General features: G+C 41.2%; 2 protein-coding genes across 4 annotated transcripts in view; both read left to right on the top strand.

The window, feature by feature from the left end:
• Positions 1–13707, top strand: part of GLYR1 (glyoxylate reductase 1 homolog) — a 39622-nt gene extending 25915 nt beyond the window's left edge. The window contains exons 7-16 of one of the 3 annotated variants that reach the window (XM_051964337.1): positions 404–460; positions 1138–1188; positions 1282–1355; positions 5508–5607; positions 7219–7329; positions 8072–8170; positions 9722–9884; positions 10220–10399; positions 10822–10946; positions 11382–13707. In XM_051964337.1, the coding sequence (XP_051820297.1) occupies positions 404–460; positions 1138–1188; positions 1282–1355; positions 5508–5607; positions 7219–7329; positions 8072–8170; positions 9722–9884; positions 10220–10399; positions 10822–10946; positions 11382–11456 (1035 nt within the window). In that variant the 3' untranslated portion in view covers positions 11457–13707. Of the gene's footprint in view, positions 1–403; positions 461–1137; positions 1189–1281; positions 1356–5507; positions 5608–7218; positions 7330–8068; positions 8171–9721; positions 9885–10219; positions 10400–10821; positions 10947–11381 lie in introns of all 3 variants that reach the window. The other 2 variants (XM_051964328.1, XM_051964346.1) reach the window with 2 other exon arrangements.
• Positions 13708–14143: 436 nt separating this feature from the next.
• ROGDI (rogdi atypical leucine zipper) lies at positions 14144–20963 on the top strand. The gene is made up of 11 exons (XM_051964359.1): positions 14144–14283; positions 14577–14648; positions 15554–15636; positions 16119–16173; positions 17124–17204; positions 17649–17744; positions 18486–18584; positions 19239–19352; positions 19556–19605; positions 19788–19914; positions 20235–20963. Exons 1-11 carry the CDS (start codon positions 14239–14241, stop codon positions 20274–20276), a joined length of 864 nt encoding a protein of 287 aa, XP_051820319.1. The 5' UTR covers positions 14144–14238; the 3' UTR covers positions 20277–20963.
• The last annotated feature ends 175 nt before the right edge of the window (positions 20964–21138 follow it).

A 21138-nucleotide genomic window follows, 5' to 3' on the forward strand; every position in this document is an offset into this window, starting at 1 on the left:
GAAGAAATATTAAGAAATAAGTGATGATCTCTGCCTTTTCCAGAGAGATGACTCTCTAAGCCATTCAGGGCAAGGTATTCTTTAAGAAAAAACTTCCATTGTTGCCTGATCTAACTGTGGTATATATCTTGATACCTTAAAATCTAAATAACTTGTAATACAGATACATAAATATTCTTAGATTAGATGAATCCTTGGTTATAAACATCCTTTATTTCTTTTCTTTTGCAATTATTGAATATGTTTTCTGAGTGGGTATTCATTTTATAAGGGGGTTGAAATGGACATTTAGTATAGTTCCCAAACAGGTGACAAAATAAAAGAGGTTTCTCAGGAAAGGCAAAAGGATGGTGCATTCCATAGAAGATAAACTGTTTCTTATTTAGTCATTTTCTGATTTCAGCCTGTAAAAGATGGGGACCCACATTTCCATCACTTTCTACTTAGCCAAACAGAGAAGGTGAGTTGATCTTTAGAATTATTGATTCTCAGTCTGTCAGGAACAAGACTGTGTGGGAGAGGATTAGCAAAAGGTCAGTCAACACTGAATAAAATAACAGACTAAAGATGTCATATAATACTTCATAGGAGCTACTCTATTATTCTATTATTTTTCAGGGTTCACTTAGGCCATATGTAATTTTGGCAAAGCAAACAGTTTGAAAGATTATTCAGCTAAGCAGATTAAGTGATGTCACGTAGACAAAAATAATGGATTGTTTGAATTGATTTAGCCAGTTCTGTCTTTGAGTTGATCAGGGAGTTCATTAGAACTGATCTATGTATGTAAACCTGTGACACTCAAAAGCCATATTTTTACCATTAACCAAATAAGTTACATGATTACTGTTTACTCCACAGAGTCTAAAAGTACCATACATTACTTATTAAATAATTATATGCAGCTTGCTGAGCTTTTGTCTTGTGTATTTGTAGTGTAAATACTTTGTAAATTTGGAGGGTGAGATGGTTTTAATAGGTATTTTCGCAGTATGACTCCAAGTAGTGGGGTCTTGTTCTTTATTTTTTATTCTTCCCTATTCTTTCCCTTTTGTTCTTAAGATTAAAAAGTTGATAAATTGGTTCTATAATGGACATAGTCTGTTTTAACAAATGATTGTTTTCTTCTCTTGATAGCCAGCTGTCTGTTATCAGGCAATAACAAAGAAGTTAAAAGTATGTGAAGAGGTATGCAGATTTTTCTCCTTTGAATTTTCTTGTTTCATTGGGGATTTTATCATGAACATTCTAACTTCATGACCCTGTCATTTAATTCCCTAGGAAACTGGATCCACGTCTATCCAAGCAGCAGATAGCACAGCAGTGAATGGCAGCATCACTCCCACGGACAAAAAGTATAACCCCTTATGGGCATGCTCCCTTGGCTTTGACCAAGGTTTTATGGTTATTCTTTAATTAGGAACTGAAAAACTTTATAAGAAAAAAGTTAATCTGTTGAATGTAAAACCCTACATGATTTAAATTATTTTCCACTCTTATTCATATATTTTTATCTAAGAACTTAGCAATTACATGACTTGGTCTGCTTCTTTTTAATACCTTTATATTGTTGCATGTTGACACAGCCCACGTACTTACTTTGAATAACTATACAAATATATGTGATTCTGGGCAAGCAACATTATCTCTTAGTGTGCTAGGCAATTCTCCCAAGACTATAACTTACATAGATATCAGAAATGTAAATGTGTAATAAGCTATTTTGGTTTAAATTTTTCATTATTTATGAGGCCAAGATTTTGCCCATGTAAAGATTTATTGTTTTTTTCTCATGTTTTTGTCCAATTATCTTTGACCACTTAGTGGAATCTAGCTATTAAGGTTGTATATAGTATTTCTTTATATATTTTGGATAGTAAGATTTTTATCGGTTCCATCTTTTTTTAAAGATAGCAAAGAAATTAATATCCCATACTTTTAAAATGAGATTCAGTCAAAACTAAATTATTAAATAATCTTTGATTACATATTGATAGGTCATTCATTAACTGATTCATGTTAAGTTCTGGATAAAACACTTGTTAAGCTTATCCCTAATAGAAACACCAGTAAACCCTGGTTTGGGAAGGAGAATCTGAAGGAGTTGGATAGAAAGCTAACATGTGAGGAAAATGACAATCTCTGGCATGGAGTTACTTTTACCACTTGTTTCCATTGTGCCTCAGTGTCCTAGCTTTTCCTTTTTGATTCTTGGGTAGAGTAAGCTTTAAGACATAAAATTGCTTAGAATCTGATCAGATCATGTTTGAACCTTGGAGTTGGAACTAGTACTTTGCCTTCTAAGGGGTCATGTGGATTGTATTTTAAAAATATATTTAACCTAGAAATCAGGGACTTCAGTAAAAATAAATGGTTCTGAACAAAGTGTTTACACTGAGTTTTCAAGTTTGTCTTTCAAATACTGTACCCTTTCCTAGCTCATCCTTTACCTTGTTCTTTAGAGGGAAAAGACAAAAAACAAAACCAGAATATTTATTCTATAAGTATTTTTTGATCCAACTAACTAAGTAGAAAGGCTGTACTCAGAAGTGATAAAATAGGGAACTGAACAGACTAAGGGATCATCTTATACCATATAATACCACCTTATTCTCATCAAATTGTTTTATTGTTTCTATAATTGTATGTTCAGGAATGCAAGGAAACAGGTCTCAAATTGCTGGTAGGTCAGCATGCTTTATAAAAGGTTTGCATTGGTCTGGTAATATATAAGAACTCAGTTGTCCCATTGTTGAGACTTAATCCCAAATAAGTAAAATACAAAGATATAGCAACCCAAAAATATATACTTCATAATGCAGAATACTGTGAACAACTTATATATGCCCGATGATTGAGGAATGATTGAATAAATTATGGCATAGTAATAATTGGTATATTGTTATGAAATTAACACTAGGACTACAGGGTCTCAGAAAGATGTATATGAAGTGATAATGGGTCAGCAAAAGAAGAAAACCATAAACATTGATTATAGTCATTTTAAAAGAGATTGTTAGGTACACAGGTAGATTTGGAGGAGAAAAAAGAATGGAGGGCGAGTAATGGTTCATTCTTCTCAACCTTAAGTAGTAGCTTAAGGAGTTGACTCTTTTACTAAAAAGATGAGATATTATAGGCACTTAAATAAACAGTGAAAAACAGTACTTAAGAAAATATTCTGGCAGTTGTATATTGGTTACTCTGAAATGCAAAGAAATCAAGTAGGACGATAACTATTATAGTTTAGGCCCACAGTATAATTGATAATAAGGATTTGGACTAAAATGGTGGCTTGTCTGAATGAAAAGGAAATAATGAATCTGAAAGACTAGAGGAATTAGCAAGATGATTATCATTTGGATATTGGTAATAAGGAGAAGGGAGGAGTTGCTATTTTCTTGAAAAAAGATACTTCGTTAAGCTTTCAACATAAGTTTCAACTAGCAGGACAAAGGTTTTTTTCTTAGATATGTAATATTTGTAGTAAGCTAAGAGGTAGAAGCTGGAGATTTTGATTTGAATAATATCTGCATATAAATGGTAGCTTTAAAAAATGAGATGAATGCTTCCCAGAGGAATTAATAAAGTAAGAGAAAAACCGAGAGACCCAGAAGTAAACCTTGATCAGCACTCAGTTAAAGAGCAGGAAAATAAAAATGAATTGGAAGAAGGATGGAATAGGGTTGGAGAAATGAGCATCACAGAAACAAGTTATCACAGAAGAGAAGCCATTAAAGGAATAAGTGGTTAGCCACATTATATGCAGCTAAAAAAAATAGGAAAGATAAGAAACTAGCGCAAGAGAAAATCATTGGTGACCCTAGGTAAGGAAGTGAGACCAGTTTTAGAGAAGTAATGAAGCTAAAGGCCAGGTAAAGAAGTTAAACAATAAGATAAGAAATTGGATACAAGAAGTATATATTACCAATAAAAACAGTTTAGATATGACTAGTTATGGAAAAATGGAATAGTATTTGATAAGAACAGTGGGTTCCAAAAGAAAGTGGATTGGATTCCACAAACATACTTAACTCTAATTCAGAGCATAACAATAGAAAAGTCAACGAGAAAAGTTAAAAATTAAAGTTGTTAGAGTGAATTTGAGAGCTAGAGTTCTCTCAAGTTTGGAAAACTTCAGAGGCAAAGCCAAGAAGGAGGAATTGACTTTTGAAAGGGAAAAGACAAATATGTAAATGCAAAGAAGATTTGATCTCAAAATGGAAAAAGGTACAGCTTTATATGCCCTTGATTTCCAAATAGCAATTGTTTAAAAAAAAAAAAATAGTGGTTTTGCTAGTGTGCCAGCTCAGTATGTGAAATATTTTGTTCAGTTCTGGATACCACATTTTAGTGGAACATGATATATTTAGAATTCATTTACAATGATGAGTGCACTTTGAAACTGTCATTTCATAAAAGATTGGTTCAGGAAGCAAGCAATACTTAATTGAAGACTAGAAGATAGGATAACTGTCTTCAGATATTTAAAGGGCAATTATATGCAAAAGCTGAACTAGAATCTCTAGAACCAGTTGGAAGCTATAGGGAGATTAATTTTAGCCAAAAATGCCGGACTTCTTAACAGTGAGCACTATCTTGTAACACAATAGGCTGTCTTAATAGGTAATGAGTTCCTCCTCACTGAAAGTTTTTAGAAGCTGAAAATTATCTTTTGGTCGAGCTGTATAAAACATTCATTGATCAGCCAGAGTTGTTTGATTAGATATTTCTCTTAAGGTCCTTTCTAGTTCTAGGATTCTAGGATTCTTTGTAAAATTTAAGAAGAGCTATTTGGACAGAAGCTTCTGGATTGGGATATTTGTTAATCATTCAAACCAAAAAGATTTATTTTTAAATTTATTTTATTTTTTAAAAAAATAAGAAAAAAAGAAAAATAGAAAAGAAATACAAAAGAAAACAAACAAACAAAAAAAAGAACATTGTCATGTGTGTAGCAGAACATCAGGGAGGATTCAAAATGCATAACAATTTACCAGTTCAAAAAAAGTATTCTATGTCAATAGAAGAAATTATATTCATGAGTATCCATTGCAGAAAGATTTCCTAAAGTAATATAAAACCTAGTAATAGCTTTCTCCTAGGAATATCTGTTTTAAAATGGCATCTGGAAGCCTAACACCCAAGGTTCAATCCAGGAAATTGCTTCAGAAATTAAACATACTAATATATATACTGGTTACTTTGACCCTTTATCAAAATAGGAGAAAACTTTATTCTTACCCTAAGTCATACTGATCACATTGTCCTCAGTGTTCTCCATATGTCAAAGACTCACAAGTGCCTGTTTTAATTTAGTGTGTTGAGCAGTTTAAAGATCTAGTGACCTAAATTCATTCCTCAGCAGTGTTGAGTTTATTTTTGCTCTACTGTGAGTGTTGTCCTGTGCACACATATGTATATGTGTGTATATATATGTATACATATATGTATATATAAATACATACTCTTAACTTCCCTCATACTAACTTTTCTGTTCTTTGCAGGATAGGATTTTTGGGCCTTGGCCTCATGGGAAGTGGCATTGTCTCCAATTTACTAAAAATGGGTCATACAGTCACTGTATGGAACCGGACAGCAGAAAAAGTAAGGATTTGTGGCCAGTGGGACTAGAGGGCAGGATGGGGAGGCAAGATACTATTTAAAGATGGAACCAAACTTTCTGTAAAGAGAGCACTTCCTGGAACAAAACTTGAAACATAGTTGTACCCCTACACAGATTTGGGCATGTAGTAGAGACAGGAGAGTCAGAATGCTATTTTTTTTTTCATGGTATTATACACAGCACAATAGTTAAGAAAAGAGTGCCAGGAGCTTAAGATCTTGATAAGGAAACAGAATGTTCACATATGAAATGTTTTAACAAATTAAAATGTTGCAAACAATGTTGAATGTTGAAAGAATTTGGGATGAATAAGCAAACAGAATGAAGATAGGGCTGATCAGGAAAGGGCTTCCAGGAAGGAGAGAGAGTTTATGGCAAAGCTTATGAAGGAAATTTTGGATTTAGATTGATAATGTTGAAAATAGAAAGTATTCTAATTGAAAGGAACAGTTTTGATCTGTACATTAGTTTTGACTGGAGCCATACTTGTGTTGAAAAATAATAAATGGGAGCAGCTAGATGGTGCAGTGGATAGAGTATCAGTCCTGAAGTCAGAAGGACCTGAGTTCAAATTTGACCTCAGACACTTAAAACTTCCCAGCTGTGTGACCCTGGGCAAGTCACTTAACCCCAATTGCTTCAGCAAAAGAAAAAAAAAAGAAAGAAAGAAAGAAAAGAAAAATAATAAGTGACTGAATTGGAAAGGAAATGATGGCAAATGTTGAAAGCCAGGCTAAATAGTGTAAATTATAGTGAGCAATAGGCAACTGTCAGAGATCTCTGAGCAGTAAGAGATATGATGAAACATTTGAGTTATGTTCCAAGTTCTTCCCTAAACATGAAAGAATTAATGGAACCTAGTATCTTTGTAATGCTGGGCAAGTCATTTAACCTCTAGACCTCAATTTCCTCATCTGTAGTATCCTTTCTATTCTAAATGTATGATTTTATAACAGAGTAACCAAATGAAAGCATTGGAATAGTTAGAAGGGATCTATAAAAAGTTATTAGGAGCCATACTTTCATAACTGACACTTTGAATTAGGCTGCTGGATTTATTCTGATACTTCCCCACTCCTTCAAGCCAAAAAGTGGAGACTGTTAGTACTTTGTCTTTTGTGGGGTACATTTATTGAGACTTGGATAGAACCTCCCCAAGAGCTGATGTACTACAGAATTGACTACAAAATCTTCCACAATTCATCATGATGGTTCTTGCAGTCAGCCACACTGGATCCACTGGATTCATCCTTAATAATATGCTAAAGTGGACTCAACTGTTCCCCTTTCACCCTTTTAAACACATTAGCAATAGCAGCAAACATTTAACCACCTATTATAATTAAAGCACTGAACTTAGTTAAAAGAGACATAGTTATTCTCATTTATAATCTAGTCAGGGAGTCACCGTTCCTTAATTAGTGATATTTTCAGCCGCTGGTCAGATGTTATCATTGACAGAGTGAACCCTTAAGTCATCTGCCTTGTGGGGCCATTGGAGATAAGGTGAGGCAATCAGAGGCCATAAAACCTAGAGGGCATGTTTGTTATATGCTACCTTCTCCTTACGTTTGGATCTGTGACTTTTGCAGTGTGATTTGTTCATCCAGGAGGGGGCCCGTCTGGGAAGAACCCCCGCTGAAGTGGTCTCCACCTGTGACATCACCTTCGCTTGTGTGTCGGATCCCAAAGCAGCTAAGGACGTAAGGATCATCCCCTCTTTTCTTTCTGTAGTTGCCTCTCTTGTGAGAGATTGGCCATTTGTCCTTTTCCCATTCAGAAAATAGTGTACATCAAACTAGAGGAATTCAAGTTCATATCTCCTAGTTATGTTTGTATGAAGTTGATTTGCATAAAATAGACTCAATTTTTGTAAACAAACTTCTTTCATCTCAAATCATAGATTTAGAACTCTGATATCTCCATTATCAATAATCTTTGTTTTTCTTTATATGCTTTAAATTCTTGTTCTTATTATACTTATAAGCTATGTGCCAAAATATTCTATGTTTGGTAGCCATTTGTTTCCTATTTGCCTAAATGGTAGTGGTCACCTTTTTAAGCTATTTAAGATTGAGACCTGAGTAAATAAAAGGAAAGTTCTAAAGAAGGTAAACAAAGCCTTTTCTTCTTTTTTAGGCTATTTATTTAGTCCCTAGACATCTGGGAAGATAGTATAGGAACATGACTGAACTATGTTTAATGATAGTACAAATGCCATTCAAGAAGACATTGCTCAGGTGCACCACATCTCCACAGTTCCTGCTTTGCCTCTACAGTCAGCCTGATATCTGGGTCTGGCTTTACCAATATTCCTTTTAATATTATTGGGGGAGGAAGGGATATGGAGAATCAAAAATTATTTGGAATCTGGAGGGTGAGGAAAGAGGCCTTGAGGCTGTTGAGGGCCTGGGCTATTGCTTTTCCCTTGTGTTCCCACAGCTGGTGCTGGGCCCTAGTGGTGTACTTCAAGGGATCCGCCCTGGAAAATGCTATGTAGACATGTCAACGGTGGATGCAGACACGGTTACTGAATTGGCCCAGGTAGAAGTCCAATGCAAACTCTCCCACCCTCCCTAAGTGAAATATGGGGTCAGGAATGAGCACTCTTTCACTTGGCCATTCTAGAGACTAGTCCATAGAAAAGTGATTCAACAACATTAATATGATTTTAGTGAAACCTTAAAAGCAGTATTGTTCAATTTGTTTTTGGAGAGCTGCTACCTAAATGGCTAGAGCATTGGTTCTTGTAACTACTGACTATACAAAAAAAAAGCATCCTATCATAATCTATCAAAATGTAGATTTTGGTTTCATAGGCTTTCTCTTAACTGATACAGAAAAAAGTATTTGTTTTCACAGGAACAAACTCTAGAAATCCTCAGATCTTTGTCTTCCTTGGCCCAGATATATGAAAGCAGTTCTTCCATAAACTTGTTCAGAAGATTGGTATGGCTTCCTCCAGAACCACTGGCCTGTATATTTTCTCTTGGCCTCTGTGAAGCATTTCTATTTGAGGGTGGTTGAAGTCAGTCACAATGTAACTGGCCACCTGAGCATTCTTTGTGAAAAACAGGACCATAAGGAACAATAAATGTCACTGAAGCTAGCGAAATTTTTGCTGTGCTATATATACTCCTTATGCTTTAATTTCACTAGGAAAATTCAGAGTAAATAAAATCTCCTAATTAGACTTGAGCCTTTTTCCCTTCTCCATTCCATCCCCTAAACAATTGCCAACATTTTCCTAAAATCCGTGTCTGGCCATTTTACTCCCAGCTCAAGAACCATTAGGGACTCTTCCTTGCTTTGAGGATAAAATACAAACTCTTTCCCTTGCCATTTAAAACCCATTACAATCTGCTTACTGGTTTTATTTCTCATAATTCCCCTTCACACATTCTGCTTGCTTCATGCCTAAATACAACCTTCCATCTCCCATGTCTTTGTGGGAGATCTGGATTATATTCCCTCATTATCTCTGCCTTTCAGAATCCTTTGATTCTTTCAAAGTTCAGCTCATGTGCCGTCACCTATTGGAAGCCTTTCCTGATTCCCCTTACTTGCCAGTGCTTTCTCTTTCCTCAAATAACTCTCTCTCTCTCTCTCTCTCTCTTTATATATATATATCAATTTGTTTACAGCTCTCCCACCCTTTCAGTAAAAAATAAACTCGAGGTCATGGACTATTTATTGTTTTGTCTTCCTATCCATCTTTCTAATTCTGTGCTTTATATTTAGTGGGTGCTTTAATAAATACTGGTGGGACAGCAGTATTTTTTCTTGTTTCTTGTTAGTTCCACTTGAAGTAATGTCTGCCACAGCCTCGTTTCATATAGCACAAAGTTTTGAACTTTGGGGTCTCAAACTTAGCCAAGTTTTTTAGTTCCTGCACCTCTAAATGCATGTGTGAGAAGAAGATGAAAAACCCAGACTTATTTACAAATTAAATCTAAGTGGGAGTGGGAAAGCAACATTTTCCAGTAGGTTCTACCATCTTCCCTTGTCCATTGTGTTCTATACCTAGAGAACATCAACCCTACATGGACACCTGTGGGAGGAACAGCCTTCAGAACCTGTGAATTTCCTTTCCAGGTGATTGTGTCCAGGGGCGGTCGATTTCTAGAAGCCCCCGTCTCAGGAAATCAGCAGCTGTCTAATGATGGGATGTTGGTGATCTTAGCAGCCGGTGATAGGGGCTTATATGAAGACTGCAGCAGCTGCTTCCAGGCAATGGGGAAGACCTCCTTCTTTCTAGGTAACATGCCTGCCTGCCTGCCCGCCCCACCACTTCAGGCCTGGATTCTGGGTTGGGCCATATACCCTTGTAGACTGCACTGATGACAGCGTCAATTACAGCCTCTCTGCCTGGGTCCCCCAGTGGGAAGGTTTCCTTTGATTTGCACACTCAGTACCTGGAAGGAGGAAGATGCAAAGGTCCAGAAGGGTCAAAACAAGTTCTATCAGGGGCAGGTGAATGGGGCCTCCCCTGGGTTTAGAGGTGGGTCCAGGTGGATGGTTATCAGAATAGGGATGAGGGTGTCCATTACAGGAGTCCTTTGTGAAGTGACCGTGTTTCTTTGTCCTGGGCAGGTGAGGTTGGGAATGCAGCCAAGATGATGTTGATTGTGAATATGGTCCAAGGCAGCTTCATGGCTACCATAGCTGAAGGATTGACACTGGCCCAAGTGACAGGACAGTCTCAACAGACTTTGCTTGACATCCTCAATCAGGGACAACTGGCTAGCATCTTCCTGGATCAGAAGTGCCAAAGTAAAGTATTTGTCATTTTCTCCTTCCTGTTTTACATCAAATGTCCTCCTGTTGTGACTTAGTGAATGAACTCAACATCTTAAGCTTGAGGATCTTGGTTTGTATTGAGTAAAGGAAGCCTAAATGCTTCCTTCATAAGGTTCCTTATCTCTTACTATTCTGTACTGTTCTGTGCCAGAGGGACTACAGAAAAGTTCAGTGGTAGAACTTGTACATTCTGGAACCAGCACTCGGTTTCTTGAGTTTCCAAGGATGTGTGTTATTTAGGGATAGTCGTCTTCGTCAATGATAATGTAACTGCTAGTGTATTTTTCTGGAAGAAATTTATTTTTTCGATGACTTTTACCAAAAGTTACCTCTCCCTTTCTTCCCCTTTTTTAGGTTTTTGTGGTTTTGAAAAAATTCTATTTTGTCCCTTCTAGATATCCTACAAGGGAACTTTAAACCTGATTTCTACCTGAAGTATATCCAGAAGGATCTCAGATTAGCCATTGCACTAGGTGATTCTGTCAACCACCCAACTCCTATGGCAGCTGCAGCAAATGAGGTACCTTCAGGATTGTTTCTTATTCTGAGAAGGAAAATTAAAGTCTGAAGAACTGTTAAGTAATTGTCAGAGAATACAATAAGGGGAGAAATTTGACAGGTAGGACTGGGCCAGTTTATCCCACAAACAAGAGGAAGAATATTACTATATTTGGAATCAAACATTTGAACAAAGAATATGCCTTTTCACTTCTCCTATCTCCCCCAAGTAGGCATTTGTTAATAAAACATTTGTGGGATTGAATTGAAGGGATCTGACCGATTAGATAGTAGATTTTCAGACATTCAAAGTTTGTGATTGTAAATTAGCCTATATCTTCTCTATATCATTATATCATGCATAATAAATACTTATTGATTGCTGTTACATAGCTGTCTTATAGCCTTTAGATATTTCTGAGAACAAATATCTAACTGTAACATTTTGTCATTTCAGGTATATAAACGAGCCAAGGCACTGGACCAGTCTGACAATGACATGTCTGCTGTGTACCGAGCCTATATACACTAAGCCCTGAGGCCCTATCTTCCTGCTAATCCCCATTCCTTACATGGGGTCAGGGTCCTGGGACTTAACTCTGGACCAGTCCATCTGTCTCTACGTTTCCTTTTATACACAGACTTTGAAAAGATTTGCCATGAGTGCAGCTGCAGCATCAGGCCTCTCCTGGGGGCTCAGGGAAAAGGGGGGAGGGGGTTGGAAAAGGTAATGTTGGATTGTGGAAAACTGATGAGCAGCCCTGCTGTGCACTTGCTGCCTGGATCAGAATGGTGGCTGTGTTCAAACAGGCCCCGCCCTCTTACCCCCCTTGACTCCCAGAAGCGATGCTGCCAGAATCTGCTTGGCTTCTTTTTCCTTCCTGAGTTTGTCAGAGTCTGAGTTTCTCCTAGAAAAGGGGGCCAGAGTACATAGTGCCCTCTTCCCCCTCTTTCACTGGGGTTGTAAGAAGCAGCTTCCATAGTGTCCTAGTTGTGAAGTCCGAGTTTCTCAAAACTCTTGGGATTGGCTCTTCTTCCTTTTGATCCCACCCTGAATTCCATGGAAATAACAGGCTGCTCCATTGGGAGGCCACCTGGGTCTCCCCTGTCAGCATATTCCCCGGGGAAGAGGACAGTGAGGTGGCCTCCAGAAAGGGGCCTGCAGTACCTCAGGCTACAAGCAACCAGTTGGAGAGCATTTAGGTGTTTAAACCACCAACATTCTGAAAAGAGAACTTCTAGTAAACTAATTCAAATTACTCTTTACGTGGTTTTGTAAACTGGAAAAATTGCAGGTTTGAGTGAAGAACAGGCCCACCCCTACCATCACCATCCCATCACAGTATCTACCATCTGGTAAGGCCCTGGCTGAAATTGGAATCCCGGGCCCTTGTGAGAATACTGGAAGCGGTTTATCTAGTGTAGATGGGATTAGCCATGGCTAACTTTAGTGTTTGGATTTGCACTCCAGCCTGGGGGGCAGGCAGTGGGTGGCGGGCATAGGCAATGGGTAAGGCAGTGAGCGCACCAACAAGAGAGCAGTGAGATGTGTGTGTGTGGAAGAATGACTCCTTTCTGTTTCCGTTATGTCACATGCTCTTCTTACTGCTTGTGGAGTCCTCTGATCATCCCCTTTAGGCCCTTCCATCTGTGTCCATACAAGAGAGCCCCATTGTGCATGCCACCTTTTTCTTCCTTGCAACCCCTGCCTTTGAAGAGACAGTGGGTATCTTTTTACCTGCTTTGATGCAGACCTAGATTCCCCTGCCCTGGGTAACCAACACTGACCAATCATGGGATCAGTTCTTAGTAAAGGAATGAGTAATTGCACTCCAGCCAGCATCATGTTCTTTGTGCCTCTGGGGCCACAAGGTCCTCTGTTTGGGGAAAAAGAAGACTTTGCCTGAGATGGGTCCTGACAGACTGGAAAGGTAAACCCACATCCATCTTGGAGATCCCTGTGTTCTCTTTGGGGAGGGTACCCGCATGGGACTGAAATGGTACATAGGAACAAAGAGAGGCTGTCATCCCTGTAATCCTAAATCTACCTTCCCCTTTATGTGGGATGCTTTTCTGAAGTCACATACAGCTTAAGATCGATATTCATTGGAGGGGAAGGGGAAGGGGAAGGATTCAGTGACAGCTCTATGGGTGTAGTTTGGCTTTTTCTTTATTTTTTTTCCAGCATCTGGAGGTTTGTCCCTCTTTCCCCTTTATCTCTTACAGCCTAGGTTTGAGAAATGAAACCTTATGGAAGAAGAGAGGGGACACAGGGAAAATTCAGTATCAAATTCTGGTCCAGATGTTTGTTTCACTGGCACTACTGTCCTTATATCTGTCTCTGAATATGCCAGTTCTGTACCTGGCCAGGATATTAGAAGGGGCTAAAGGGTGGGGGGGAGGGAGGGGAGAAGCTCTGGATCTGGGAGATGCTGTAATGAAACTGGCTAGTCAGTGTTGTCTTAATATTGTTGACAATTCTGTAAAGTTCCTTTTTATGACTTTCTGTTTTAGCTATTTCCCTTTTGTTTTTGACTCCTTTTTAAAAAAGAGAAAATGTGACATTTGTGAAAAGCCTGTAAGAAAAGCAGTTTTCCTATTTCCCCTTTCAATGACAAACCCTCTAGGTAATTAAGGTTGTGAATTTTTATTTTTGCTTTGTTTTTAATTAACGTTTGTCATTCAGAATAGGATTGTGTGATAATGTTTAAATGGCAAAATAAAATGATTTTGTGCAATTAACAAAGCTACTGCAAGAAAATAAAACCTTTCTTGGTAAAAAATCGTGTTGATGTGCATCCAGAGTTTTACAATCAAGTGGGAGGGCTTGAAGGGGTGGAGGGTCCTGCAGACCTTAGAGCCAACCATTTTTCGCTAAACGGTTTTTATCCATTTCCGCTTGTCTGTTAACCAATCGGCGAGTAAAGTGGAAGTGGGGTGTCCAATCAGAGCAACCGAAAGGCTGGAGAAAAGATACATTAATCAGCTGCTTTCCAGATCTTGGGATATATGCCAGGAAATGAAGGAAAAGCCTGTCAACACTAGAGAAGAGTGGGTGGAGTTCAGTCTCCGAGAGTTCAACCGAATAGGAAGGGGGCAAGAGACGAACCAATTAAATTGTGAATCGGTAGTCTTCACTACCTATCAGAGCGAAGGCCGAGCTTCGGAGGCATCCTATCCGTTCACAGGGGCCTGTCAGCCTATTGGCTGTGGCGTAGGAGGCGGGACCTGGCGATCGCGTCGTATCCGAGGGCTGGAGTGAAGGCGAGCGGCGGGTGGCGGCGGCTCAGAGCTACGCTTTGCTCCTAGCTGTGATGGCGACTACAATGGCTGCGACGGCGGCTGAGCGGGCAGTTCTGGTGAGTCTACCGGGCAGGCTCCGCTCCTGGACACTCACACCACACAGATGCCTGCCCTCGCGAGTCCAGCTTGGACCCCCGGGCCGAGTCCTGCCACCCCCGCACCCCCCACCCCACCCCACCCCCCGAGCTTCGGGCTGCACTGCGAACCTAAGTAACAGGGGCCTGCCTAGCCGGAGGGCCTGTTTACCCACCACCGTACTTGAGAGCGTCTGGAGCCTGGAACACCCCACCATCAGTGCCCCTTCGGGCCGGGCTGGGGGTGTCGCTTATCTCTTTCTCCCCTTGAACAGGAGGAAGAATTCCGATGGTTGCTGCACGACGAGGTTCACGCTGTGCTGCGCCAACTGCAGGACATTCTCAAGGTAACCTTCCTTTGCCCCTCCCCCGCTCCTCTTTCCCCCCTCATTCTTTTCCCCCCACTGTGTTCCCTTGCACTCCCCTTTACAACACTCTACCCACCCTTGTGACGCTGATGGGAGTAGGGAAGGTGAAACTCACTTTCTGGACACCTCCTAGATAGCCCATTGGGTGTCCAGCCAGAAATCATTTCATGGAAAAGGGTTCGATTTGTATTTAAGATGTCAGGGGTTCAGGTTCCGAAGCTGCAGACAGTCTTGTGTGACTGTGATCAAGTCATTTAATCTCTCCAAGCCGCAGCTTCCTCTTCGGGAAATTGAGCAGGGCGGAGAGGGCATAAGCATTTAAGGGCCTTCAGTGTTCAGGGATTAAGTCAAGCAGCCTTACATTCGTTTGATCCTCACCACAGGTTTTGGAGATAGGTGCTGTTATTATCTCCATTTTACAGTTGAGGATATGGAGGCAGAGAAAGGATAAATCAAGATCACCCAACCATTGTCTGAGTTCACATTTTAATTCAGATCTTTCTGATTCCAACCCCATGCAACTTTACTGCCTCCTTTCAAAACTAAATCTATGTTCCTGTTGTCCCTTCTTGCATTTCATTGACCCCCAGAGAGATCCTGGAGGTGTGTAAGACTTCTGAACCTTGAAACTGTGGTTATACTTACCCTGGGGAAAAGACTGGAATGGACCTCTAGCTGTGACAGTAGCCTTGGGGCAATGAATAGACTTGTGGATATGCTGATTTTGCCTGTTGATTAACTGCTGTCTCTGCTTTAGGATTAGAAGTTTTATTCTTGGCTTCCCTTGGTTTCCCAGTGGGCTTAGAATTCACCTCTATGTGGTAATATTTATTAACTTTAATCTTTTTCTTAATTTACTACTCTTCTCTCCTAATGCACAACAGGAAGCCTCTTACCGATTCACTCTGCCTGGGACAGGAACAGAAGGACCAGCCAAGCAAGAGAACTTCATCCTAGGCAGCTCCACGTAAGTCTGGGGAAGAAATTTGGGATTGCTTAACTCCAAGAAACATGTCATCTCTGAGATTTAAGGTCAGCACTAGTACGGAATCAGAATTAATGCAGAGGGCCGTTATGCATCATCTCCTAGTCTTGGATATAAAGTAGGAGCAAAAGAATGAGGGACAATAATAGAGAATAACCCAGATTGGACATCATTGTTATCTAATCTCATCTTAAATGTTGGCAGCTTTGATTTTCATATAAGGTACAAGAAGTTACTTTTGTTTATGGTAAAACCCTAAGTATGGCCTCCTAAGTACTTCCCTTCCTGCCAGAGGTATTAAGGTCTCTGCTATCTCTTCACAAATCATGAGAGTATTTATCGAAAGATTTGGGTGGGGAGGTGAGTTGAGTCTGAGGGAAGGTCAAGGGTTACACTAAAGTAGAGGGAAGTGTCTGTGGGCTTGAAGAGGGAACAAGCTTTGCCCTGACAGTCATGTGTTACAGCACAGACCAGGTGAAGGGTGTGCTGACTCTGCAAGGGGACGCACTGAGCCAAGCGGTGAGTCTTTAAGGGAAAGACCCTGGCCTTTCCCACCTTTTTCCTTTTGTTTGTGTGTTTTCAAATTATAATATCCTCCTCCCATCTTTGCCTGCTAAAACCCCATATCTTGTACAAGACCTAGCTCAATTCCCACCTTCTCTATGAAGCCTTTCCTAGATCCCTTCACCATGTGATGTCTCTCCTTCTAAAATTCCGTAGCATTTTATACCTCTTACATGTGACCTTCATTTGCATATTTTTTTCCTTTCCCCATTTGCTAGATGTTAAGCTTCTTGAGGGCAGCATCCTAATACAGGGCCTTATGCACAGATGGCATTGAATAAAGGTTCTTAAATGAATAGATGCCTGGAAGTTGGTATTAACAGAGCAGAAAGCCTCTTTCTTGTTGCTAGATTCTGAGAACAAACTTTTTGGTTCTACTGTTTGGACAGATTTTTTATTACTGTTACCCATGTATTTGACTTTGTTTTCCTTCTCACTTTGGTCTCAATAGTATCAACAAAAATTCCTTGAGTACTTACTGTTTACCCTAACGATATGAGTTTTTGCTAAAGCAAGTAGAACGAGACATAACGTGATGTGAGGTACAGTCTTTGCCCTCAGGAAACTTACAGTCTAGCTATTTGCTGCATTCTTCCCAAGATCACTATCACCAAATCAAGTAGAAGAGCTTTCCTTTCTCTTGTCTCCTCACCTCCCAATCTCCCTTCTTTGTGGGCTAGAGTCTGGATCCAGCATCATTCCCCAGGATCTCAGGTTTCCATAAAACCATCCAACCCCATAATGAATGTGGTGGGTCTTGACTGCTCCTGAACCCCTACTGATAGTCCAAGTGCTCTTACTGCTTGTGTTTTTGTGGAAGAAAGAAATAGGACACATAATAGGACTGGCATAGAAAACTCAAGCATCTTCCATTTGATCTGCTGCTACTCTTTATTGTTTCTCAGGATGTAAATCTGAAAATGCCCAGAAATAACCAGCTGTTACACTTTGCATTCCGAGAAGACAAGCAGTGGAAACTGCAACAGGTAATTCTCTCCCTGTCTGTGCAGCTATATTCATTTAATTGTCACTAGTCACTAAAGTGTTGGCCTGAGATGGGTGTCTCCTTGCCAGAGATCTTTAAGAGTTAGAATCTCCAGTCCCATGGATTCTGTGATTGGTATTCCTCCATCACCCAGTGTCTTGGTTCAGGAATGAGTGTTGGGCATGCATGTTTGGAAAGCATGAGTACTCCTGTTTCCCCAAAACTCTCCTCATGCATGCATACACATAAACTCTGGACATAAAGAGGAATTTATTTATGTATGTATGTGTATAAGTGATTCAGGTCACCTAGAGGCCTATTGAGTTGATTCTCAGTTCTGACTAATGATAAATTAACTGGGAAGCCATCTCATAATAGAGTATTCCTCCTCCCACCCCACCCCCCAATCCATACCGGGTGGGTGCTGTGGATTTTGTGTCTTCAGATCCAAGATGCCAGGAATCATGTGAGCCAAGCAATTTATCTCCTTGCCAACCGGGATGAGAGCTACCAGTTCAAGACAGGAGCTGAGGTCCTCAAGGTGAGCACAGAGACTGATCTGGGGGAAAGATTCTGAAGGGGAAAATGCTTATTTGGTGGTGGCTTCCCTTTTATACCTCAATTCCCTCCATCCTAAAAAGGCTGTTTTACTTATATTTCTCTCCATACTCTTGACAAATTCTGTAACTCTGAAAGCCTTCAGACCTCTGCTTCCAGAATGTTTTCATGGCCATCATTAGAGAGTAGAAGTTTGGGTCTCTGAAATCCAGATTTGATCAATGAAGAACAATGAGTGGAAAATAGGTTATGAGTGAAAGTAGTGGGGGCTATTACTATTTAATTCTTATATTTAAGTATATCTCCTCAATACTCATTGACTTTTACTGTCCACAGATTATGACAGTTTAACATATAAAGCTATCACCATCTCAAAAAGAAAAGCAGTTCATCCTAGCCCCCAAAACCCCCAATTCTTGCTGGCAGCTTCTACATGGGAGAGACAGTGCTCGCCCACTGGCTTCAGAGAAAAGCCATGCCTCTTAAGCACCTTCAGGATAAGCATAGGGGTGTCTAGAGGAACCTTTGCTCCCCCCCCCCCAGTCACAGGAATAACTATGTAGACTTTGTTCAGAGCTTTCCTGAGCTCTGAAGCTCCACTTGACTATGGAACTGATGGCCCTTACTCCACCTACCTCCCCATTTGAGAAATGGCATTTCTGGAGCTTGGAGCTTTGACCAGTTCTCCCTTGGGAGTTGCTATGACAATCATGTCTGTCCTCAGCTAATGGATGCAGTTATGCTGCAGCTAACCCGAGCACGAAATCGGCTTACCACTCCAGCTACGCTCACCCTGCCTGAGATCGCCTCCAGTGGCCTGACGGTCAGTGCTCAGAACATACTTGCAGTTTTATGTGATTCATTCGGGGTAGAGGTCCCCATCCCCATCATTTCCAGGTGAAGAGTAGCTAAAAGAGTGAAAATTGAGTGATAGTCCACCAAATGGATCTGCAGAAGACAGATCAGTAACCCTCATTTCTTTGCTTTTCTCCCTTCTGTGTGTCATTCCCATTCTCTGGTTCAGTGATTTTTAACTTGGGATCTGGGCCTTGCTTTTCTTTGGGGATTGGAATGTTCTTCTTTTGGTCATCATTCTCGTTTTCATGATCTATTTCAGTATGTTTGTTATAATCCTATTTTTTTTAAATGTTTGTTAAAACATTGTTTTGAGAAGGCTTCAGCCAGCACAGAGTCTTGTTAAGAATCCCTGCTATACAGAGGAACAGGCTTGGAGTCCACCTAAGGTCATAGCTTTTTCTCAGTAGCAGAGCTTCAGGGAGACAGCTTTAACTTTAGTGCAAAGACCTTGTATTTCCCTCTAGTTGGGCCCTGGGATGGGCAGGAGAAAGGTAGGGTGGGAGATAGACTGCCATCCAAAGGGCGGGCCATTCTTACTCCCTCTGACCGCCCCCTGATTCTGACTTCTGCCATTTTGAGCGGCTGGTCTAACCAGAGGCTGCATCCAAATTTCCTGCAGAGGATGTTTGCTCCTGCTTTGCCTGCAGACCTTCTAGTGAATTTTTACATCAATCTCAATAAACTCTGCCTGACTGTGTACCAGCTACATGCTCTGCAGCCCAGCTCCACCAAGGTAATGAGCTCGCTAAGACATTACTCCCCAGCTACTGGCCAGGCAGCTCTGGGCCCACCCTTGGACCCTAAAAGCTAAATCCTGGATTTGCTTTCACCAAGAGAAATCCCACGGTTACCTGGGAGGTTCTGAGCATAGGTGCTGCTGCCTGCTGGGGTGTTCCACCCTGGCACTAACCTCATTATGTCTGCTGCTTTGTTTAGAACTTCCGCCCCGCGGGGGGTGCTGTACTTCACAGTCCAGGAGCCATGTTGTAAGTACTCACTTTGAGGCAATGAATGGAAGGAGCATGTGTCCCCAGGCCTTGACCTCTCCCCATTTACTTTAGGAGTAGTCCTTTGTCACAGAGTCCCAGCTTGGGCCCTCCCTCTCTCTTGCCCATTCCTAGAGTTGCCCATCACCTTTCCCACTCCTCCCTCCCTGTGTTGACTGCAGTGAGTGGGGTTCCCAACGACTGGAGGTGAGTCACGTACACAAGGTCGAGTGTGTGGTTCCCTGGCTCAATGATGCTCTCGTCTTCTTCACTGTCTCCCTGCAGCTCTGCCAGCAGCTCAAGGACAAGGTGGGCAGCCAGCGTTGGTGTAGTTTTGGAGGCAGGAACTTTCAAAGGCCTTCGTAAGGGGATAGTTAGAACCAAAGAAGAATTCATCCATGTATAGCATACCCTAATGTGAGGGTCCTGGCAGGTCCAAGCCAAGGATATAGTACATTAAAACAGTTAACTAAGACCTTAGGCTGCAGGTGCTCAAGCTGCTTTGGGCACTTTGTCAGGAAGGCAACTAGAAGCTTGTGAAGGGGAGGACAGTAATGGCAGGGTTAGGGGTGGGATGGGGAGATGAAGCAGAGAGGGCTACTTCTGACATTGCTCTGCTCTGTCCCCAGATCTCAGTCTTCTCCAGCTACTGGAGCTACAGGCCCTTCTGACCAAGAGAAGCCTCTGACCAATTTTTCCCAATAAAGGAGATGCCTAGCCAATGGATTTGGTCCCTAAAGAGGCTGAGCCACCCCCTAGGAGTGAATTCCTGGAGGGTACAGTATAGACAAGGTGCAGCATGCAGCTGGTTCTGCATGGGAAAAGTGCATTATTTATTTCTCTCCTGGTCCCCAAGCTTTGAGAGGCCCTCTCTGCCTGTTAAGAGTTGCATGAATGATAGTGAATACTAGAGAAGTGGCTCTGAGGCCAGACTAGAAGCTGAAGGGAACTCTTCAGGTAGAGCTGCGTTGGGTGACGGAGGCCCTTGCTCGGGAGCACTGGGCCATCAGAAACTGAGGACGCACATTTGTGAAAATAGAAATCCAAAGGTTAAGGCTGAACTGAGGCCAGAGGGCTAGCCCTGCATTCCTAACCCCAGCTTCCTGGGGTATTGATGACCTTTGGACCCAAAGGGAAGGCGGAGCACAGGGAGAAGGGCTCCGCTTCTGCTCCCTTCTCCTTAACACCAGAGCTTTCCCTGAGAAACTGCACCCGTGGGGACGGCACTGCAGGCTGGGACCATGATAGAGGAAGAAGGGAGAGTGGGGACAGTGCATTCAAAGGGCTGGCTGCCTGTGACTGGCAATGTTCTGCAAAGGTATCAGTCATCCACTAAAAAATAAAGAGTCAAGACCCAATCCTTTCTACCTGTGTCTGTCTTGGGGGATGGGGAGGACTTGGAGATTGATGTTCCCCAGATGTCCCTGGGGGAATATGTGTAAGCACCCCTGAGACAAAGGTTGTTTTTTGTTTGATATGCTCAGTCTTTTCTCCAGTGGCCTGGCTTGCTGTCATGGTGTTCCTGGGCCAAAG

Source organism: Antechinus flavipes, chromosome 1 (assembly GCF_016432865.1).
Source record: "Antechinus flavipes isolate AdamAnt ecotype Samford, QLD, Australia chromosome 1, AdamAnt_v2, whole genome shotgun sequence".
Classification (NCBI taxonomy): Eukaryota; Metazoa; Chordata; class Mammalia; order Dasyuromorphia; family Dasyuridae; genus Antechinus; species Antechinus flavipes.

What these genes read in the sequence shown, in the direction of transcription:
- ROGDI (XM_051964359.1), top strand. Translation starts at nt 14,239, where the DNA reads ATGGCGACTACAATGGCTGCGACGGCGGCTGAGCGGGCAGTTCTG. An exon ending in TCGCCTCCAGTGGCCTGACG is followed by an intron (nt 18,585 to 19,238) that starts GTCAGTGCTCAG and finishes AATTTCCTGCAG; the next exon opens with AGGATGTTTGCTCCTGCTTT. An exon ending in GCCAGCAGCTCAAGGACAAG is followed by an intron (nt 19,915 to 20,234) that starts GTGGGCAGCCAG and finishes CTCTGTCCCCAG; the next exon opens with ATCTCAGTCTTCTCCAGCTA.